The 22454-nt window shown below is 49.3% G+C and overlaps 9 protein-coding genes across 9 annotated transcripts; 4 read left to right on the top strand and 5 right to left on the bottom strand.

Annotated features, from left to right (window-relative positions):
* Positions 1-410: 410 nt before the first annotated feature.
* On the bottom strand, positions 411-2977 carry ALTATR162_LOCUS1061 (uncharacterized protein; the record flags this gene model as incomplete). Its single annotated transcript, XM_043308656.1, has 8 exons — positions 411-521; positions 576-693; positions 746-932; positions 995-1153; positions 2081-2464; positions 2522-2699; positions 2828-2888; positions 2937-2977. 8 exons carry the CDS (start codon positions 2975-2977, stop codon positions 411-413), a joined length of 1239 nt encoding a protein of 412 aa, XP_043164591.1.
* Positions 2978-3448: 471 nt separating this feature from the next.
* Positions 3449-3964, top strand: ALTATR162_LOCUS1062 (uncharacterized protein; the record flags this gene model as incomplete). Its single annotated transcript, XM_043308657.1, has 1 exon — positions 3449-3964. One exon carries the CDS (start codon positions 3449-3451, stop codon positions 3962-3964), a length of 516 nt encoding a protein of 171 aa, XP_043164592.1.
* A 564-nt stretch (positions 3965-4528) lies between these two features.
* Positions 4529-5415, top strand: ALTATR162_LOCUS1063 (uncharacterized protein; the record flags this gene model as incomplete). Its single annotated transcript, XM_043308658.1, has 2 exons — positions 4529-4945; positions 4999-5415. The coding sequence occupies 2 exons, from the start codon at positions 4529-4531 to the stop codon at positions 5413-5415; spliced, it is 834 nt and encodes a 277-aa protein (XP_043164593.1).
* Positions 5416-6050: 635 nt separating this feature from the next.
* Positions 6051-6524, top strand: ALTATR162_LOCUS1064 (uncharacterized protein; the record flags this gene model as incomplete). The annotated part of the gene is made up of 1 exon (XM_043308659.1): positions 6051-6524. One exon carries the CDS (start codon positions 6051-6053, stop codon positions 6522-6524), a length of 474 nt encoding a protein of 157 aa, XP_043164594.1.
* A 3265-nt stretch (positions 6525-9789) lies between these two features.
* ALTATR162_LOCUS1065 (uncharacterized protein) lies at positions 9790-10503 on the bottom strand (the record flags this gene model as incomplete). The annotated part of the gene is made up of 1 exon (XM_043308660.1): positions 9790-10503. One exon carries the CDS (start codon positions 10501-10503, stop codon positions 9790-9792), a length of 714 nt encoding a protein of 237 aa, XP_043164595.1.
* Positions 10504-13400: 2897 nt separating this feature from the next.
* ALTATR162_LOCUS1066 (uncharacterized protein) lies at positions 13401-14078 on the top strand (the record flags this gene model as incomplete). The annotated part of the gene is made up of 1 exon (XM_043308661.1): positions 13401-14078. The coding sequence occupies one exon, from the start codon at positions 13401-13403 to the stop codon at positions 14076-14078; it is 678 nt and encodes a 225-aa protein (XP_043164596.1).
* A 258-nt stretch (positions 14079-14336) lies between these two features.
* ALTATR162_LOCUS1067 (uncharacterized protein) lies at positions 14337-16560 on the bottom strand (the record flags this gene model as incomplete). The annotated part of the gene is made up of 5 exons (XM_043308662.1): positions 14337-14651; positions 14706-16102; positions 16153-16289; positions 16341-16461; positions 16524-16560. The coding sequence occupies 5 exons, from the start codon at positions 16558-16560 to the stop codon at positions 14337-14339; spliced, it is 2007 nt and encodes a 668-aa protein (XP_043164597.1).
* A 1101-nt stretch (positions 16561-17661) lies between these two features.
* Positions 17662-19398, bottom strand: ALTATR162_LOCUS1068 (uncharacterized protein; the record flags this gene model as incomplete). The annotated part of the gene is made up of 1 exon (XM_043308663.1): positions 17662-19398. The coding sequence occupies one exon, from the start codon at positions 19396-19398 to the stop codon at positions 17662-17664; it is 1737 nt and encodes a 578-aa protein (XP_043164598.1).
* Positions 19399-20120: 722 nt separating this feature from the next.
* Positions 20121-22443, bottom strand: ALTATR162_LOCUS1069 (uncharacterized protein; the record flags this gene model as incomplete). The annotated part of the gene is made up of 5 exons (XM_043308664.1): positions 20121-20320; positions 20377-21114; positions 21166-21873; positions 21934-22353; positions 22407-22443. 5 exons carry the CDS (start codon positions 22441-22443, stop codon positions 20121-20123), a joined length of 2103 nt encoding a protein of 700 aa, XP_043164599.1.
* Between the last annotated feature and the right edge of the window lie 11 nt (positions 22444-22454).

The following is a 22454-nucleotide window of genomic DNA, read 5'->3' on the forward strand; positions in this document are numbered from 1 at the left end:
TTAGTTGGCTGCGTCAGTATGGGTATATTTGGGTTACGGCATCCTGACATGATCGCACGTCGAGTTACTCTGCAATCTGAGGCTAATATATGTGGAAAGGCCTGACTCCGAGCTGTTTGACATCTTCAAAAGGTTACATGTCAGTGGGCTTTTGTTGGATATTAGAGTAAATTCTATGTTAGAAATTGTTGTCAACGAGGGGGAAGATCTCAATTATGATGTGTGGGCGGAGTAGTTACTGGTGTATTAGCAGATCCTCTAAAAGACGTTGCACGAATTTGTCGCTGAGTTTGTTGCCCGTACCGAAATGCCTGAACCCCGTGCCCAAAGTGTCTGACAAGCTTTTACTTTCCATCTCTTCACCCTAACTTCATCTTGCCGTCTCCAGTACTAATCTGTCGCTGGTTGTCTTAGGCACACACAGCACGACGAGACATCATGGCCTGACCTTGCCATCGCTGTGCTTCAAGACGTCTACTATCAGCGTCTCTTTGGAGAAGGGCTCCTCTCTTCTTGTGTTCCTGCATCACATTGTCAACTGGTTTTGCCTGACGGGATAGCACGTATCCACTCACAGCAGCGATTTCAAGATTCTTCCCCATCCACGCCGCTTCGTCAATCTCATCCTTGACAACAGCAAACTCGACATCGTACATCACATTGGTAGTCGCTGGATATCCAGCATCAACCAATCTACCAAGCAACAGAAAGATCATGCTCCATATTGTGACAGTGCTCTGCGCACTTTCGTGGTCGGTCGGTTAATTCCTGGTTTTGAGTACCATGTGGATATGAGCGCTTGGTTGTAACAGAAATGTAGATTCGAATCCCTAGCTTTGTCTTCCGCGAGCCCGTCTTCCGATTCGTCCTCCGATCCGTCTTCAAATGCGTCTCCAGATCCATCTTCATATGCTCTTCAACGAAGAGCTCGTCTTCCGACCGTAAAATAGTAATAATATTTTTTTCACGAGGTCGTGAATGGGAAGGCAATGACCCCAGACTTCGCAGCCCATCAGCTTTACGAGCACATTGACGTCGCCGTTCAAATAGAAGTCACGCGAGATGTACCAGACGCGGAATAGCTCGTGAAGCGTGATAGGGTCGGCAAATTGCTCGTTTCTTAGATGATCCGCTTTGTCTAGTGTTGGAGGACCTGACCAATTGGTCTTTCCAATGGGCATGAAAATTTCTCCATCAATCTATGCGTAAGGGCCATCCAATATGAACGCATGTATCTTGTCTTGAAGCTCGCGGGGTAATTTCTCTTGCATGTCTCTACATATTCGACAGCAAAGAGTAGCGAAGATGCTTGTGATATAGGTGCGAAATTCCTGAGGGAAGTGCTCCTTGGAAGCTTGAAGGCTAGCCTTCACCATATTCCAGTGGGCCACGTGTGTCGGGATGTTGTTCAGTGCGTGGAGTTCAGGTCTTAGCAACCATATGTCCTCGATTTCAGGAAGACCAGGCATTCCTCGATCCATCACATGCTTGATGAGCTTCAGCTTCCTAAGAGTTCCGTCATCCTATTAGCTAATACCTGTAGTTTGGCTGATACTGCGTCAATTCCAGCACAGACTGGCCTCAGTTTCTGAGTATGTAGGCTTCTGCAAGTTGGTTGGTCTAGCACTTACTGGCGGATGTAGCCACCGTCTACATCAGGCGTATACGATGTTGGATCGGTTGATTCGCTGCTGGTTGAACTCATTGTGACGCAGATGTTTGTCATGTGGGACGGGTTGAGGTAAGGAACGAGGTCTGACATGGATTTAGTGTCTTGGCAACATCGTCTGGAATGCAACATAACTGCGAAACCAAGGTACATATACAGGGCACTTTTAGGATCTATTAGCTCTGAGAAGCACGAGCAACAAAGGCAGGTCATAACTGCTTGGTGACAAACTATATCTGACGACGGCATTCATCCGGTTTCTTCGCCTGTTCCCCGTCACCGTATTGGTGCAGCAGAGAACGCGCAAATGCATCAGAATGGAAACTCGTACAACGTAGTCATCAGATTTATCGCACTACTCTCCTGGTATTCGTCAACATGGCTCATGAATACTGGCCAAAGCAAACTTACATTCCCACCAGAGGGCATGTTCGTGGAACCTTCTCTTCACGTTCTTTTTCTTAAGGGTGGCCGGAGTAATGCGATAGTATGCATAGTGATCCGGTGACCCCCACAAAATATAGTCAGCTTCGATCAGGTTCAGCATCAGGGGAAACAGCGTGCTCACTCGATCTGCGAGAATGTCCATGCGGTCGGTCCAGTCGTAGGATTCATCGACGTCTTCCATATCTGTTCGCAGGTGGAAGATAATCGTCGCGCGGGGCGTGAGATTGAAGAGGGATCGTTGGAGCGGAGTAATGTTATCTTCGCAGGAATCTTCGAACACCTCAACCTCAATGTAGCTCAGTAGACTTTCGATGGAGAGACTGAGACCCCGGAGATCGAAACTGAACCCTATATAGACCTACGTGGGGGTCAGATACAGATCAAGTTTGACTTTGGTATACCAACGTCGGGCGAACTCGCCCATGGTAGCCATTTCGACAAAGTCCTCGCTGCACATGTGCGCATATCCACTGTCCTCGACCATCTGCGCGATTTCATCTCTGTATGATCCGTCATCGACGTTAAGTGCATCGTCATAGATATGGACGATGAGACGTGATCGTAGATCATATCCTGAAGCTCTCTGGGAAGTGTACTTTGCATCGCAGCATATAATGCCCGACACGACTGCTGTGCATAGATATCGATTTGGTCTTCGACGAGGTCTTTAGCCGCTGACTACGCATCCTCCAGAAGAAAGACGTTAGATACCGTGAGCACTGTGCCATCCTGTTGCAGAACATGATGGGTGAGGTCGATTTTCTTGAGCACGCTGCTTTTATGTTAGTCTTCATTATCCTATGCTATTTGAAAGACTTACACGTGAACAGCGTCACGAACTAATTGGAATACTTGAGTCATGTTGTCTTGCTCGTTGCAAATGTTGAATAACAGGATTGCAGGGTCGATTGAGGATTGGTCGAGCAGTGGTAGAGCTGAGCGTTTATCTGGCGTAAAGTAAACGGTTGCTCTGGAGAGCACCAAGCTCGTGTCTCTAAACATGTAAGTGGTACATTGCACTCGCTAAGCATTGGTAAATGATGTGTATGAGCTGGTGTACTCCATATGATCCGTCTTCTTCTCTTTCTCGTGCTCATCGTTTTGATATCATGCGGTCGCGTGTTCGATGTTTTGGTAGTCATGTATTGTTCTAGATCCAACTTCGAAGGTCGAGGTAAAGTCGTCATGCTGTCGGTAGTTTGATGGTATCGGCGTCTACGGCGCGTGATCGCCAATATCTCCGACGGAGAACTTGGTGACTCAAAGATATATAAGGAAGCTACTCACCTTTGCCTGCAACCACACTCACCGTATCGTGAAGTGAAGTAAAAAATGGACCAAAAAATCTTCCAATGGCAGCGCACTATCGGCTCGGCTACCTACCTTATATCTTCCGATCGGTCGCTTCTTCCACATGGATTTGTTCAAACAGCCTTCGCAACAGAGGCAATGTTCTGGGCGAAACCGCTCTCTTCGACAGCCATGTCCACCATGCTAGACAACAGTCTCACACTCGGCCTATATACCGTCTCGAATGAGGTCAAAACGCCTATCGGGATGGCGCGCATGATTACCGACTACACCACGCTCGCTTACCTCACCGACGTCTACATCGTCCCCGAACAACAAGGCCATGGAATCGGCAAATGGCTTATCGCATGTTGTCGCGAGATCTGCATCGGCATGGAAAACCTCCGGTTTATGGTCCTCTTAACCGGTAGTGAGCAAGCGCAAGCGCTGTACAGGAAGGAATTGGGCATGGCAAAGCTCGATGGGGTGGAGGAGGGGTTGGTTTGTATGGGGTCCCGCAGAGCAAAACTCGCCGAGGCCGCTCCGCCCTCAGCATAGCGGGACCTACCGGCTGCCGCCTACGTGCGTATGTAGTTCCCTGCCTTAACATGGACGACTATTTCCCACGATCAGACGCTACAGTGCGAGAAACGTGGTTTAATGGTTGGTCTCGATTGATGACAACGGCTCTCTTTGCTTCCGGACTAGTGTCCGGTCCATGCTGCATGCATGTCATCTCCTTAGCGCCAATATCGCCATCCATTTTTCTTTATCAACACAGACTACTACAACAAGGGTCTGGTTCGCGCCCTCGGCCTTCTGGTATCTTCCTAGTATGCAGACGAGGGCTGGATCCTGTTGGATGCCGGCATGTGACGAATTACCATGACGGAGGAGCGGTCGGTCTTCTGCTGGAACTCCATCTGGTTCTGGTGTCGCATCGAGATGCTGCATCGATAAGTGTATTACGCCTACTAAACTGGGATCCGCCTCCGATGCTGCCCGAGGAAGGCTAATCTAGATCGCGCATGTGTAGACCTGTCGCATAGATCGCCAGGGACTTGTTGATATAGTAGTCGACCCTGCGTTCACGTTCGCCGATCTCTCACAATTCACAGCAACATGACCGCGACATTTGATACCACTCCACTATCACGCACATCTTCCCCGCCAGCCTCACTGAAGAGAAAACGAGCGGGCTCAGATACACAACCACTTACCCCGCCGCTAGCCGCAAACGATCCAGAAGGATCACATCTTCTCTCGCGCGCCGTCAACGTCCTTTCCACCGCTGCTACTGCCTTGTCGCAAGTCACCTTCTTATACGAATCAGATCATGTGGCGCGCGATGGTCTCCTACACGCCGTCGAAGTCATAACAAAGGTCAACCAGACAGGCGGCAAGCTTATAATATGCGGAGTGGGCAAGAGCGGGTTAGTGGGGCGCAAGATGGTTGCCACGATGAAGAGTCTGGGCATAGCGAGCTCCTTCATGCACGCTGCTGAGGCACTGCATGGGGATCTCGGTGACATCAGGAAGGTGAGTTATCATCCCAAGGCCCATGGTATGAGGACTATACTGACGTGGAGTAGAACGACGCAATCATGTTCATATCCTACTCTGGCAAGACGGCAGAGCTCATGGCCCTCCTCGAGCACATACCCTCCCACACGCCCATACTCGCCATCACATCACATACCAAACCCTCAGACTGCCCTCTCCTCGACGATCGGCCAAACTCCATACTGCTGCCCGCACCCATACACGAGTTGGAGGAGGTCTCGTTTGGTGTGTGCGCGCCAACCACAAGCACAACTGTCACAATTGCTGTGGGCGATATGCTGGCATTGACTGTCGCGGAAGCACTACATCAAGATGAGACGAAGGCTGTGTTTAGGACGAATCACCCTGGCGGTGCGATTGGAGCCAAGGCACGAAGGATTGAAAGGCAGGAGGAAGATACCCAGGCGAAGGAGTGCGGTGGGCTGGTAACGCCGCCGGCAAGATGACCATGCTTAGGAGGATACCATAGGTGAGAAATCTGGAGACATGTATAGACTATGCACATGCGCGAGGAACGGCCATAACGGACCAGAAGGCTTCCCAACGAGCAGATTTTTAGTGCGCACAGAGGGCTTTTTCATCACGTACTTCACCCAGCACCCGGTAATACTGAGAACTCTTGTGATGCTTCACGTCACGTTACAGGCAGAGCAGCGAAAATGATGTCGCGACCACACACAGGGTCAAAGGTGGGACAAAGACGCTCGCTTTTGATAAGTTGTACGCAAAACCAAAATGCCCTGTAAAGGATACATTGCCGATATGCGTAAGTCACTACAAGCAAGAGAAGGTAGCGAATATCTCTGGGATTGGTGTTTGGAGCTTCTTCGTACCTTTCCGTTCTATTTGCAGTCTGAACTCCCTATCTACACCCCTCACACTTTTCCGATGCGTCCCCATACGGGTACAGGGTTCCGTACACAGCGTCTATTACCGCGCATACATTGGACGACTGCATGAGTGTGGCAGAGTCTCGTCTTAGGTGGTAATGAGGGGTTGCCTGGCGAGATTTCCGTGCCCCATCTCAAGTATACCAATACCAAACACCACATGGAAGTTCGAACGCCACTCAGCATCCATCATGGAAGTCTTGACAACGATGGGGTTGATTGCCAACATTGTACAGTTCGTCGACCTCGGCGGAAAGCTCATCAGCTCTGTAAGAGAGACGCAAACCTCGGCCAATGTTGTGACGAAGGAGAACAAGAGCCTGGAGGGGATCGCCACCGAGATACGCGATCTGACTATGCGGCTGGATCCACCTACAACAGAAGCGAAGAGCGACGACGAACGAGGCCTCCGTCGATTGGCTCAAGAGTGTTGCCAACTATCAGAACAGATACTTCGCCTTCTGAACAAGATTGTGCCAACTAAGTCAAACTCTACGCGTCGAATTACGATATCCGCGTTCAAGAATTTCAAGCACAAGGAGGAGAAGAGGGAACTTGAACAGAAGCTGGCGAATTGTCGTGGTCAGCTGCATTTGCACTTCAACAGACTGACCAGATTAGTCAAAATCAGAACAATATGTTTGGGTACTCTGATACGTGTATAGTTCGAAAGTACAAGCGCAGCTCTAGGCTCTGGGGGATCTTGCGCAATCGAATCAAGCCATTTTGCAAGCGCTGCCGCGACAAATCGAGCAGATCCGCCGAGGCACATGTGCTGATTCTCCAGCGTTGAGGCCCAGGATCAGATCAAGGGACTTCTCGGCTTGACGGATCTAGCCAAAGACGCAGTCATAGCCCGCGGCTTGCTCGAAAAGCTCGCATGTGAGGGAACGCACGATAGAGATGGCACTATACAAAAAAAGCACAACGAAACTTTCGGATGGATTATGGAACACGATGCAGACGTCGATGAATCTACTTTAGCAACCAACGCGCGCAAACTGTACCTTTCTTGGCTACATAGTGGCTATGGAATATTCCACGTTGCGGGAAAGCTAGGTTCCGGCAAATCCACGCCCATGAAACTTTTGTTCAAACATTCAGAAACGTGCAAACAGTTGTTGATATAGGCAGGTTCGTTACTCTATACCGAAATCGCAACGGAAAAGAGCGTATCGGATTTTCGCCATGGTCTCAAAACACGAATTCTCACTAAATAAACCATCGCTGTGGTCTTGTCTGTTTCTAGATGCTTATGAAGCAGATGCACAATTCGCAATAAAGGACCCTCCTTAACTGCATATTCCGGACACCGAATCCAAAGACAAACTATATTCATGGCACAAAATGCAAGTTAAAAGTGTCAGGCCTAGCTGACGATATATACTATCCTGCACCATGATCAGTAGTTCACGGATCATACGTACCTTTTTGGTTGCATAGCGTAGGGGTGCAGGGCTTTGTTCTGACAGTAGTATGCGAGCTAGTAGTTTACTAACCGACTTGCGCTTCTCGTCGTGGCGGCCTCAGCTGCTGTCACACCTATCACAACATATAAATCTCGCATATAAACCGTATGTATGCGGCGAGAGATCTTCATAGCGTAGAAGGCTCGACGTGTTCACAGTGGATATATGGGGTGGTGATCCTTGTTGGTCATCACTGCATACGGCACGCATGCTTGTTGCCCGGTGTTAGTAGGTAAGGCTCTCTTGAAAGTAGTCTGCCCGTCGGCATCTTGTGGACAGCGTCCATAACTTGTTTCCAAAATCGAGGCTGAGGGACGACCATGATAATAGGACATATGGAAGACAAAGAAGGGTTTAGCGACGCCATGTTGTAGTGTGGTGATCACCTTTAGTGTTGACAAGCCCATCATGCTACTACATTCACGACTCTTGCTTGGTTAAGTTGAGGGCTTCATCTCGAATATGAAATAATCATGCGCGGTAAGTTTAATGGAGTCTTTGTTGCTCTTAGTGTTGAAGTCGCCGAGACAGGGGCTCAAAGAGAGTGAGCATTTATCTGCGTAAAGCGTGTAGTGAACAAAGATTTATACATACATAGTAAGTGAGAGAGTATCAGATTCCGTTCCGATAGAGAATTATAATAGTTTTTGCTCATCTCTCTTCAATACCAAGCTCCATAATCCCTACCACCGGCTTGCCATGACAGGTAAACAACAGCCAACTGCAGGGCCGTCGCGCCAGGAGAAGAATGGCTTTTTACGCGTTACTCCCACGCCAGGTAAACCGCAGCCATTTGACTCAGCGACCCCAACTAGAACTATAAAAAGACCTTTTGGAGGCGGCGAGACAACCGCACGACCCCTCGTAAAACGTTCTCGCAAAGACCAGAACGGCGACGAAAGTCGTCCTCGGGTACGGAAACCGAGGACTATAGACGCAGCGGCAATAATCGAAAACTTCCAGAAAGCTAACGAGGGAACACTTGAGGAGGTCAGAGCATGAATAGCATCAGCAACTCCATCGAACCCTACTGGGCGGTACAATAAGCCTCACTCTTTACGACACAAAGAGCCCGTGAAGCCAGCGGCAACGACACAGTCTACTGCATCAAAATCGTTGAGAGACGTACCTCCACTTCCCTCTGACAAAGCTCTCAGACCGCGTCAAGACCCGGCTGTAAGTAAGACGAACCCCGTTGTCTTTGACTCTGGGCTGGAAGAGCTTGATCGCGGGCTTTGTAAGGGATCGGGACATAACATGCGTGATCACAGGCGCGATGCGCCATGCTCGGTCGCGGGAGGCTTCATGGACGATGAGGCTTTATCGTTCTCTTCTCGGAGTGTGCATCCAAGACATACGGGCAGATTTGATTGGGGAAGGAATGGCCCTCTGCCGAAATCTCGGAACCGACGTCGTCCCTCGGCGTCTGAAGAGAGGCCCCTTGGAAAAAGGATGCGTGAGAAGGGGCGGCATGAGGATGACGAGCACGGGAAGGCTTCTCTGTGCAACCAGCCACAACACGGGGGTGATGATGAAGCCGAAGTAGACAGACTTTCTAGGGATAGGTCGCATGAACCCGCGATGAGATATCGTGAACGCATGATGAGATATTGTGACCGTGCGAATAGTTGTTTTGCACTATCGAGGAGCCGAAATAACGTCCCTCCCTGCGTGCTAGGACACCCGCCGTAATAGGACAAATGCGGGGTACTTTCGCTTTGAGCAATTCAGTATCTGCGCACACTTTCATACTTGTCTTTTTTATGTTTGAGATAGGTGCTGTTGCTTTTAATAAACATTTCAGACTCCTCCTACCTAAAAATTACATTCGTATTAGTGCCTTTATGCGTTTGTTACAGTGAGCCTTTGTTTCGCTTATGACAATAACTCTTCGTTGTAGCACCACTATAGACATTTTGTTGCTCACCGAAATTATCAAGCAGTTGTACACTATCTTGAGCACCTGCTGTTCATCTAGTTAGTTATAATCAGCCTTCTGTCCGTTGTGGCGCCCAAATTATGCAAGGTCGCCACCACTGATTAAGACCTCGGCTAATGCTAAATACCCCGGCACAGCCCACGTAGTCGTCGTGGGGTAATTTACTTGGAGTGGCTGATAGACTTGTGGCTGTGCGAGGCCTCTTCTCCAGAGACCTACGGAACATATTACGATCCGGTACGCAAAGCAATTTGCCAATCTCCTCCATCCGTGAATATCTACGCCAGCGCTCTACTCGTACTACTCAAACTCGCTAGCACTGTAAGACCTGCTTATCTTTCATAGGCTATAAGACTATAGTGTAAGATAGTCGTGTAAATGGAGTTATCGTGCTCTGCTATACGGCATGTTAATCTACATAAAGCCTCTTGTTTTGAAGACGTCTTTAAGCTTCGGAAACCAATTTTTGCTAGCCCACGTGCGAACTTCAACAAATTCCCTGTATGTACACCTAATTCTTGACTAAACTAGGATCTCCATAGCAACACCAAACCTAGTATGCCACTTCTTCGGATCAGCATACCTAGGTACTATGTCCGCAGCTCCATTAGCAATACAAGCTTCTGCTACTGTCATCCTTGCGCTATCTACGAATCCAAATTTCTCATACATCTTGACAACGCCTGTATTCTCAGGGTGTACGACAAGCCTAATACGCGTCCGAAGATCTCTCTCGGATGCTCTGCCCATCTCATCTGATGCAAGTTTTCCAAATTTGATTGCTGCTTCGGTAAGCCGTTTCGCGATACCATGGCCTCGATACGCAGGCAGCGTGAAAAGACTTGTAAGTTGCCAACGGGTCTCTGATCCTTCGGGACCTGGTTCTGGTTGACCGGACTTAGGCCAGATGTAGTCGTCGCGCGAGACTGGGCCAATCATGGTAAACGTTCCTGTCCACTCGCCGTCTAGCAAGATTCTTAACTGCCTGTCGCCAGACATTGATGGTTCCTTGTCCTTGTCTTTTGCAGTCGCGACGCAGATCAAGATCGTCGTGCTTGGTTCGGTAATCCTGCTAACCCATGTCGATTGTGGAAGCCGAGATTCGCTGTCAAATTCTGCTGGAAAAGCTTCCGGGGCGACTTTGAGTGCATGGAGCTTGAATGCGCGGAACTTAGTAGCGAGGGCGTTGAGAATCGTACCATCAGTATCCTTGGGCAGTCGGATGGTGTCGTACATGTTTCCCATAATCGTAGACGTGCTCAAATTTGGTTCGTAGCTCGACTTGTGTGTGTGTGTGTGTGTGTGTGTGTGTGTGTGTGTGTGTGTGTGTGTGTGTGTGTGTGTGTGTGTGCAAACATACCTATCACGAACTGATCTTTATAAACAAGGGAAAGGCTCTGCAGAACAACACAGCTCTGACTCAAGCATGAATTGCATATCCTTGTCCAACGATAACCAGATATCAGCGGTGATGAGTCAACGTCAAGTCTCTACCGATACGAATGAACACTACATCCAAACTAGTTAGCAAGGCGCGGCTTTGTCTGATAACAGCACAGTACAAGCATTAATTAAGGCAAAACATTTTCGGCGCACCCCAAACACTATTCGGCGCATCCCTCCATACATAGTACACCAAACATAACCTTTTATTCCTTAGAGATACTAAGTAACTTTGTCGAGCAAAGCTAAGTAAAATACTTAACTTTAAGAAATTTTCTTGTAGAAGAAGATAGAGGTACGTTTTACTAGCAAAATCCTTAGTTTTCTCCCCTCTATCTTCTTAAGAATAAGAGATAATGTCAGGCCTGGCTGACGATATATACTATCCTGCACCCTGATCAGTAGTTCACTGATCATACGTACCTTTTTGGTTGCATGGCGTAGTGGTGCAGGGCTGCGTTCTTGACAGATAAAGCTTAGACCTCTATTAGAGACTTATTTGTCTAGCTATTCTCTATAATATCGCGATATAAAGTTAGTCTTTATCTCTTGAAACAAAGAAGTTAGAGTAGGGGCGCGCCGAATAGCGTTTGGGGTGCGCCGAAAATGTGTTGCCTTAATTAACAATCTTGAACCACAGCGCAATACGCAGATATCATCACAACGTGCTTAAGAAGCAAATGACCGGCAACTTTCGGCACTAGGGTACATGCCGATGTGGGATTCGGCATCACAAGGAATCGATCCCAACTGGGGCGCCTGGAGCCCCACGCGAGGATAGCCCGCCGCACGTGACATACCGCAGAAACCCCGGAGGATGTGCCCAAAATAAATAGCACGTGATACAAGCTAGACAATTGTAGAAGAACGCCACAGCTCGATCGTTTCTAGCATAGTGCAGAGAGTTTAATACAGAGTTACATAAGCGCACTAAGCGTTCTGCCAAGACACTAAATCTGCCTCTCAGCGCTGAGAAACTTACATTGCAACTACACTCAGATAGATAAGTAACTTCTGAATTGAGGATAATAATCTAACTTGGCAAGGCTATTATCTCAATGCACCGACATTTGAAGATTCGTCCACAACTGCGGCTGTGTAGGGGTGTGAAGGTAGAGCGGGGTTATACGCGGTAAACGGAACGATTAACAACATGATTAGCATCGTTATAATGTTGCTGCTGTTGGCTCCAGTTCTAAGCTTAAATCTCTGAAGAATAAGAAGACGCTAACTGCAACTCTAAGTACAGAGGAGAAGGAGGGTTAGGATGCGAAAATGATGTTCGCGTCCTATTACGCAGGGTGTCCCAGCACACAGGGAGGGACGGTAGATCTCTTTCATGAAAACAGGGTGAGGATAGATATGAGAGCGGCCATGCGTCCAATCCACAGCAGCATCCACCGCGGCGACGCAATGAAGCTCTAACCGATCACCAGCAAGACAACAATTACCCGGGCTCACGATACTGTCCAAGGAAGTCGCAGCCACCACGAGATTCAACACTACCTCCCAGACATCAGGGAACGCGGTACCGTGCGAATGCGGCTCATGAGGAGCTGATAGGGCGGCTAGCCGGGTCACGAAGTAGGGAGAGGTCGAAAACTCCAGAGCAACTCCAGACGATCGTTAAACCCTGGTCACGGTTCGAGTACGTAGATCCACTACCCGATCTTCATGAAAGCCTTGATATTGAGCCGGGTGAATACACAGAAGAACAGAAACTCGCGCTCTTCGATCTTAGGATCGCCATATATGCGCAGAGAAAGAAAATTTCAGAGCTTATGTTGCATTGGACGAGGTTGCAATTTGAATATGGAAACAAGAAGGCGGCGTTAAGGACGGGAGGCGGCAAAGAACAGCGGGATGGATCGTAGGTATTATTTGTATGGTCACAGATTTTGGTCATGATGTACGTAGAAGTTTGGTGCGTCTGAAATGAGATTTGATACTTGTCATGCTGCTGGGGCTTTAGCGCGTCATCAATGTGAGCTTCTTTGCGATTGTATAAAGGTGGCAGCGATCCCCATACCGGACATGTCGAAACTGCGTGGCGTTTATAGCTTAGGAAAACATTTATGAACCTTTGCAAGAACGCTCAATGTCTGTTTCGATGATGCAGTGTAAGGGGGATGCATGGAAGGTGGAAAGGGTAGAGGGGTGAAAAGACCATACCGCCTCGAGACTAGCGTGTCAACCCGCCCATCCATTCGAACCCTCGTCTGTTCCTCACCTAGCGCCATCGCGGTTTTTGCTAACACCCATAGCTATATCAGAGACTCTCCAATGTTTAGGAAATACATATTGACTCACCTGATAGATAGTTTGTTGTCTCGAACCTATATGAAACAGCGTCTCTTCCCTCATGACTAAAACCGCATCTTCCCACTTCTACTTCTTAGATGGCATCATGAATTCACTATATACATCTTTACACATTACAGATATATATTCACAACACAAATTTACTGGAAACTACTCTGCGCGTTCATCTTCACGACACAGTTACTCATGATATAGTTCATCAACACCATGCTCTCACTGGCACTGTCTTGCTACAGCGCTCGGTTTGGGTGCCACTACAAGAGATTTCTCACTGTCGCTTAATAGTTTCATACCACCATAACAACTCGTAGACTGCAATAGTGCATACCACAACCTGTTCTATCATAACGACTTCACGACTTAACGATATGCCTGCACCCTTCAGCAACCTCTTCAGGGATACCTTCGACTCAAGCCGGTCTTCGCGTAGATCTACCCATAGCGCCTACGGATATGAGCCCTCAAGCCGCAACAGCTATAGCGGATCCAGCTCTAGTAGGCTAACTGGACCGTTCGACATGCCGTACGGTGACTACATCACAGAGCCACGTCGTTCAGAGTCTGGTAGCTCATACCTTGGTCGTGCCGATACACAGCGCCAATCCCGTGATTTCCAGTACAATTATCGCGATGTAAGCCGGATCCGCTCTTCCAAGCGTCCTCGTGCTTTTACCCACAAGCACGCGTACGACGACCATCGTTCAGTGAGCCCACTGGGTACGTCTCGTTTCGAACAGCCATCCACGTCATCTGGTTTGTTCAGGGTGGGCGGTTCTATATCCAATCGTGCGCCACATCCGTCTTATGCGACAAGCTTGCGTGACACTTCGCGGTCTACCTCATTTGAGATTGACCGTGGTGGCGATGGATATGAACGTCCATCAACCTCGGGTGGCGGTCTCTTCCGTAGCAGCGCGACTCGCGGTGGTACTACACCGCGTCGTATGGGAAATGACGGTGAATATGGTTCGATGCTGGGTCGTGAGCGTCGTCCTAACATCGGTTCGAACTTTCGCGACGGTGGGTTCAACTGGAGCGACTTTTGAACTTGTGTGAGCTTGGAAGTCTTTGGTGCGCCGTTGTTTGCTGTATAATGTTCTTTTCCTTTCTCTTCTTCAGTAGATAGACCAAGAGTACACTGAGCTCGTAAAAAGGCTAGCCATACTTAATGTGATTTTGATGTAATACTAGTTATTTCATAGTGTAATGCATACGTGCGTATACGTTTGAAACATGTCTCTCTAGATGCAACGCCTTCTAGCCTAATATGTACAATCAAAATGCTCAGTCCCAACTCATGTATCTTACTGTGTAAAGCTCTTAATCATCTTTCTCCCTCGACTCTCATCCACGCCCTGCGATGTCGCCGCATCCTCATCTTTGTACTTCTCGCCCTCACTATCATCGGTAATAAGATCGTGAGGCAAATTGATCGCCCGATCAAGCGCATAAGGCAGGCCCCTGTGCCTACCACGCAGCATCATGGCGCAGATGACTAGTTTGCCAAAGGTACTGAAGTGACCGGATAGTGACGTGAGATTGGAAGGGTGACCGAGCGACAAACCAACATTGCCGTAAGCAGAGACGACTTCGAAGAAGATAGCGAAAACGGAGAAAGCCTGTTGATGCGTTAGCATATCACCTTTACTGGACATAAGGGATATCAAACTTACCCAATCCTCCCGACTCATGATCCGATCACTCTCCGCAATACAAATACAAAATACACCCAAGAAAATATACCACAGATCGAAACTCAGCTGGTTCCTCAGATGACTAATCAGATATGTTTTGCTTCCCTTCTGCTCATCCAAATTCTCGTCTACACCATAGATACCCACAGATTTCTCCTCGTAGCTCTCGCTCATGCGGATACTGATTGCAATCGGGTAGATGGAAATGTACATCATAACGAGGAGACTGAACTGCACCGCTGGGTTCACAGCTGCGAGGTTGAACGTCGACGTACCCGTGTGGCGAGACGATGCAGATTGGAAGAGAGCGGCGAGGATACGAGCGCCAACAGGTAATACGTTCACTTCTGGGTTGTCGAGATCGAGGACAATGATGAGAAGGGTGTCGATGAAGTTTAGGGCGAAGAGGATAGAGGCAAGGATCCAGGTTGCGGTGCTGGGGAACAGCAGTGTGTAGCATCTTCGTGGATGGTCGAGCAGGAACTGGAGGGACTCTTTGAGGGAGGAGGTGACGGGAGCGACTTTGTAGATGATCCAGATGAGGAGGCGGAGAAAGACGGGATAGAAGGTGTTACCAGCGAAGGCGAGGAAGGACATTACTAGCATGGGCCAGGTTGCGTCTCGGAAAGTTATCATACTGTCGGGCGTGAGCGTCAGACCGAGGTTGTCGACCATGGTTTGCGCGGAATAGAACGCCCACCAGGTCTTATCTTGGCCTTGTGAGGCAAGGTAGTCTTGATACTTCGCAGGTGCAGTATGAATCCATGGGAGTAAACAAACGACCCCCAGTGTATGTAGGCCGACGAAGTATCCAATCGCGACCTTGAGCAAAACTTGTAACGCACGGTACTCAATACCACCCAGCTCTTCTCGGCTCATGGAAGCCAAATCAATGGTAGGTTCCCTTCTCGGCTTATCTTCACTACGACGATGAGCGCTTGCGGTACTTCCGAGCACGAATATAGATGACACAGCGCGGTCCACGGAGGTAGCCTTGCTCAGGGTTCTAGTGTTCATGCTTCTAGTCTCTGACCTGTTGCGTCGTCGTGTATAGCTTGACTCCGCGACGGGTTTGATACGGTCTTCATCCTCATCATCGGACACCGAAGTAATGGGTTGGCCATTCTCACATTCTCGCGGGCCAGGGATATATAAAGCGCCCTTCTCATTATTGGTGTGCCTAGGATCTGGCGCAAACGTGATGCGAGCAGCGGGAGCTTCACTGTTTGAAGTCTCTATAGTGGGAACGGGCTTCTTCTCAGAGACAGTCTCGCCAGTGAGGCCTGCCTCAAGTTCTCGTGTATCGGAAGTATGGGTGGTTGTCTGGCCCTGGTTGACAGACTGGCGGGAGCTCCTTGGCCTCGTGTGTGCCGCTGCTGTTCACCATTTAGCTTTGCATGCAAAGCTACGACGACGTTCAACATACTAATCCCCTTCAGCTTCTGACTGAACCAACGTAGTCGCACAACAACGACAAGAACATTGATGAAGCCCAGATTTGTAACAATAGGTGTGATGTAAACGAAAATCTGTTGATACGTCTTGAGAGCCTTGAGATCAACACTAATGTATAGTCAGCACGTCAGCCAATCTACTACATGCCAGCAGACTCACGGGTTCAAACCAGATTCAGTCGACGCGCTGACACCAAAGTAATACGCATCTATAACCGAAAGGTTGCCATAAGGATATATGATGATCAAAGCCAGAATCCCAAAACTGAGAATGTACGCATCTACATGCCGTTAGCTGTGCCCCTTCCTCCGAACCAGGTTCGCATCTGCATGTAAAACTTACAGTGCAGCGTAATGAAATTGATGGGTGGCTTCCACATAATTGTCACTTCTCCCTACCCAGTCAACTTGCAATAATGAAACTGAGGGATTTCCGTATATGCACAGCAACGATACGCAGAGCGAATAAGCGAACAAACGGTGTGACAGGAGAGGAGGGAAAGGAACTCAAGCACAAAGTTCGTTTACCAAAGAATGGGAAAATGTCTCAGGAGGGGTAGAAGCTCAGGGTAAAAACGCAGTGTAATGTAATGCGGGCTGGTCACAAAGGATAATGTTTGTATGAGGCATTTATCTCCCATACGATCAGCGTGCTGCTCAGCCACATCTGGGCAGTCATTATGGGCCTACTTTTGCCCTATTGCGGCAGATATACCGCACGTGAAAGTTGCGTTGGTTACAATTTACTTGCTTTGCCTGTGTGCGCCAAGGGGGGATAATTCGCGCATTGTGATGATGTCGTAGTCACGGAGTGCGAGCCTTCCTACAAGCCTTCTGGCTACAGACTAGCGCGGACCCTCCCGTTGCACGGCGGCTTATTATTGGTCGGTGGGCCTACGTGTATGCAGGTGCGCACTTCCTTGCGCTGTGGGGATATTCATTTCACATGGTTAACTCGTGGGCTTCGCTTGTGGTGTCGCAGACGTCGTTGTACGTAAGTCCCGTCGCTATTCAGGTTGCTCGACTTGCGAGATGACCCTGCGTCGACAACCTTGATTATACGGTGTAGTGTCTACGGTACCCCAAATGACCGCAAAAGGCCCACGACGTGCTAGTGCCTTCTATTCAGCCGTAGCCATCTCATCCAGCCCGGGTCCAAGAATGGAAGACTTTACGTCAAGAAAACTCAACTACCCTTTCGGATTATTCGCGCAAGCCTCGCTAAAATTTCACACATGCTTGATTCGACTTCCTTCTTCTTGCAACCGTTCATTGCCAGTAATCTTGAGCATAGATATGCGATGCACGTGTGAATCATCAGAAACGTCAATGTAATTACTACGTCCTTATAGGTATAATCTCCCAAACACCTGAATGCTCGGTGTGACATCAGATCGTGGTCTTCTACACAACATCCTCAAACACTCCTATCGATGCCGCTAAGAGACAAATCGCATTCTCATAATCCTTGCACAACCCCATTAGCCTTTGACCCAAGCCCCAAAAGCCCCAGCAAGAATTGCCAAAGCGACCACCAAAACCACATGCACCAGCTCAACCTTGGCTGCAACGGCAGCCAGAACGACAGGAGAAGCAGTAGTCTCAACGACAGGCACAAATTGGTTCTTCTTCTGCGCTTGCGCCTTCTTGCCGCCTTTTGCGCCACGCTTATCCTTCTTGGCTGCTGGAGCAGCACCCTCGCCGCTGTTGCCGTTGTTATTCTCCTTTGTGTTAGATGAATTTGGCGTGGAATCACCCGCGAGTTCATCCGGAATAAGGACGTTGTACATGTTTGACGATGCCACCTGCTTGTTTCCCTTACGCTTCTCATTGCGCCTTTGGGTGTTAGTCTTAATGGGCGTGGGGGCTGAGGCGGTCTGGGTAGACGGTGGCGATAGGGGAGGGGCGACGTGAAAGTTCTGGGCAGTGGCTTTCTTGGGCGGCTTTGCTGCCGGCTCAGATGCTGTTATGGCGATTGGGGAGGCGGGAGGTTGCTCTGGAGCTGGGATCCCGATAGACGGAGGAGAGTCTTGCATGTCCTTGGTGACAGTGGGCATAGACTCATGAAGATCGATTTGTTCATTAACCCACTCATCCACCTCTGTAGGTGCGACCGACGGCGAGGGTTCAACGATGGCACCATTGTTCTCTTCAAAAATGGATACCGGACCAGAGACATCAATCGCATGCTCCGTAGTGGCCTCAGTCGGCTCAGGTCTGGCCGGCGAGACTGGCAATGGGATACCCTCGGCCTGCTCCAAAGTAGAAGCAGCTCCTGACGTCAATGCCTCGGTCGTGTTAGCTTCAATTTCAGCGGACTGGGGAGCATCCTTCTTGTCCCTGTTGACCTTCTTTCCGCCCTCCTTGCCACGCTTCTTATTCTTCTTTGTCTTTTCCCCAGCATCGACGTTATTGTTGGTGGCCAAGTTGGCCAGAGCTGCCCTTTCCTCTTCCTTTTCCTCCTCTATGATTGTGTAAGAGTCCACCCACTTCTGGTGCACAGACAGTGCCTTCTTCGTAACCTCCTCCATAGGAGGGATCTCCTCCTCATTCACCTCCTCGCCCTCCTTTCCCTCTGGCTCACGAACCTCCGTCTCATCAGTAACGAGAACATTATACCGATTTGAATCCGACGAAGTGGAAGAAACCGAAGTTATGGGAGAGACAAGCGGCTTGGAACGAGTGGGTGTGGATTCAGCAGTAGTCACAGATGTGCCTTGGGACCTCGAATCGCTGGTAGCGGGCTTGGCGAGAGCGTAAGGCGGACCCCATAGTTCATCCCACTCCTTTGCCAACTGGGGCATGGAAGTAGCTGTATTGTTATTGGAGCCCGTCGAGGTTATACTGCCTATTGAAGTTGTGGCAGTGTTTTTGTTGGAGACGGTCGCAGTGGAAGCATTATTCGATTTTTTCCCAACGATGATCTTGGTCTCAGAAGGCGTCTCAGTCTTCTTCGAGACCTTCTTAGCCGGCGTGATACCCGAGCTTTCGCCATCCTTCTTGTTGGGTTCGTCGTACATACCAGGCCAAGTACTGTTCTCCCTATCTTTCTCCATCAAATGCGCGACGACATCCCGCGGTTCACCAGCATCAGAAATACCATGCAATTTTGCCAGGACCTTGAGTTCCTTCAACATCTTGCTGTTGTAGTGTTCAAGACTAGCCGCCTCTGAGTAGGGCGTCTTAGCTGCGGCGGCAAACGTTGTAGTAGCTGACATCGTGAATGCGAGTGTGCGGATGTGTACGATTTATTTTAGTTCAAGATGGCTGGTTGTGGTGTGTGAGGAACGGGAGGTAAGTTGGTGAAGTCAGGAGAGAGAGGAGCGGGTGTGAAAATTTCAAGGATTTTGATAGTGAGGGAGTGGGTTTGTATCGGTAGAGGGGCGTGTGCGCTGATTCAGTGGTGAACGTGCTTCGGAACTGGTTTCGTGACTGGAACATTGGTTGGGTTGTAGTTGGAACGAGATCATCTTTTGTGGAGGCGAGTTACCTGTTCCGTGATTTATACCTGCTGGTCGGCGATTGAGCTTTCGCTCATTAGACATTCACGCTTCGGGATTGCAGGCCATCTATCCCATCGGCAGAAAAATGAAACAGCCCTTTCAATAAGTATACAAGGGAAGTAATCGGAGCAAAAAAAAACCCCTATCGGGCGAGACAACTTAGAGTGATCATACATATAGAATACAGCAGAATGTGCGAACGAAATGTCGGAACTTGGGCGGGTGGAGACCTACGTAGTCCCCAGACTGTGCGTACGAAGACATGCGCTCCAATAAGATAATTTGCGTTACCATCATAAGCGAACGCATACAAAGGGTATCATGAAAAATCAGACAACAAGAAAGATAGTTTCAGGACAGGCTGTGTCTTCGTCATGGCCAAAGAAATGCAGCCATCACGACGAATAAATATGAACCGACGATTGAGAGGTCCATACCTAGGGCAATACAGGAATCTTAGTAATCCAGTCCTCAAATTCCCAACCGTTCTCTCGATACAACTTCTGCAAGTCTGAGCGAAACTGCGCTGCTCTTGTGACAATTTCTGCGACGCTGCGTTCACGCAGATGGCCGCCGAGTGGGTAAGACGAATTAGGCCGACAATACGTTGTGAAGATCTTCTCGAAGACTTGGGAACCTATAACGACGATCAGTATTAGAATCAGAGAATAAAACAGAGAAAACGAGACATACCAGCATAATGTTTTAAGCCGTCGAGCAGAGCAGTCTCTTCCTGTTCAGTCCACTCTGGATCGTCGTCCAACGTCGAAGCTTGACGATGCGGAGGAGCAGACCGAGACTTGAAGACCGGCAGCCGCTCAAAGACGATACCATTGGCATCTCTCTCTTCCAAGACTTCAAGTCTTGTGATGGCCAGCCTTCGTCTTCTTCGTGCGTCAGGCTCACAAAGCATGCGCTTGATATGTAGATCTTGCCAACGTTTCCACCGCTCCGCTCGAGCCTCAACAGATTTGGCTTTACGGTCTTCATCTTCCTCCTTTTCTTTCATTTTGCGTTCGAAGTCCGCTTGCTGCTCGCGATATTGCTCCGCGGCTTCAAGCCTACTCAAGCGTTTGCGATACGTCTTGTATACGTGTCGAAGATGGGCAATAAGACCGATATCAACGTCCTTGATGATCCTATCGCCCTTGAAGTGTTGAGGCACTGAAACATCCCAACCCGTGATCGTGTCTTTGAACGCCAATATTTGGTGTATCAGGGTGGAAAGTATTCGCATAGCTTTCAAAGACACAGTCACCGTACCGCCATATTCGTGTAGCCAATTGTACAATCCTTCAAGGTATACTGTAAGGGCCCGGAAAACATGGCCATACGCGTCACCTTTGAAGGCGCGCCGGTCCTTCTCTTGGACACTGGTACTGATCTGCCTGAGCGTCTCTTGTAGTCCGTTGGTCTCTTCAAGGACTGTGTCTATTGACAGATGCCTATCCTGAAGATGGGCGCTGTACATGTTGCACATACGCCTGATGGAGGTAGCTACTTTGGTTCGGCACTTTTGTGATCGCGCCTCGAGGTTGAGGAACTCGAACACAGTTTCGATACTCCCAGGCTGTCCTGTAGGACGCACAATCTTATCATCGTCGTCGGCAACGCTTCCGGACCCCTCTTCGTCTGACCCGTGCTCGGACTCGCTGATGACAGGCGCAGTCTCGGTGGCCACGGCTTCAGCTGTTTCCGGGGCTTTCCTGGAAGATTCTGCGCGGCCCTGGGACCCCCGCTTTTTGGCTGGTAGCTGCTGACTGATCCCGGTAGTATCATTAATACGTTTTCTTCGAGACTTTGCTTTTTGTGTCGCAAGTTCTAGACATGAATCCTCTTCCTGTGTCCCTCGAATGCCATTGTCGTGTCCTGTCGGTTTGGTCGCTTTCTTCTCTTGCGACTTCCGCCGTACTGTGACCTGTACCTGCGGATGGTTCTTCCTCGATGAGATTGAGTCGCCGACCGTCGTCCTCTGTTCTCTCTGAAACTTGGTAGGCCCGTCTTCACTGTGGTCCGACTCCGACTTCCGTTTCGATGTTACTTGTGTATCGGCACGATCCTCTGGTGCATCAGTAGGTATGTCGCCTATACTGAGGGGTGTCTCCTGGCGAGTATCATCGACGGCAACCGCATCGTTTCCTGGCGCGGCGAGTTCAGGCGGCGGGGAACGTATGTCAGGTTCTGCTGAGTCTAGATCCTCTGTCAAAGCTAAATTCCCCACCAGTTCTTCAGGATTCACATCCTGCCCACCTTTATCGTGCACTGGAAGCTCCGACGAAGCCACAGGAACCTTACTTGCCCCCTCCACTATCCGTTTCCTCCCTTTCTTCTTGTTAAGAATCTTCAATGGCTTGTGATTGACCTTCTCGGGCAAAGCATATCTGCCTTTCTCAGGGCTCAGTTCAATCTCGTACGGGTCTCCTCTTATCGCGAGATTCTGTTTTGAGCTATCATCCCTCTTCATGCTAACCCGCTTGAGCTTGCCCGGCCCATGTTTGCGCACCATCCATTCTGGAATACCACTCGGAGGATTCATGCGCGCTGCATTGAGGAGGTTTGCGCCAAGCACTGCGGACGGTGGGGGTAGGTCTGCGAGTGGAGAGTGGGATTCGGTGAGGAGCTGTTGGGTCGCGGCTTCGTCGTCAGAGGAGGGTGAGGAGGGCTTGCGAACTACGTTATCAATGTTAGCTCATGAGAAGTCGGATGGTAACTTCAGATTTGACTGTATAGCTGGTGGGAATATTGGAAAGCTTCGCGCATTCTGTGTATAC

The sequence above is a fragment of the Alternaria atra genome (assembly GCF_907166805.1).
Source record: "Alternaria atra isolate CS162 genome assembly, contig: 21, whole genome shotgun sequence".
Classification (NCBI taxonomy): Eukaryota; Fungi; Ascomycota; class Dothideomycetes; order Pleosporales; family Pleosporaceae; genus Alternaria; species Alternaria atra.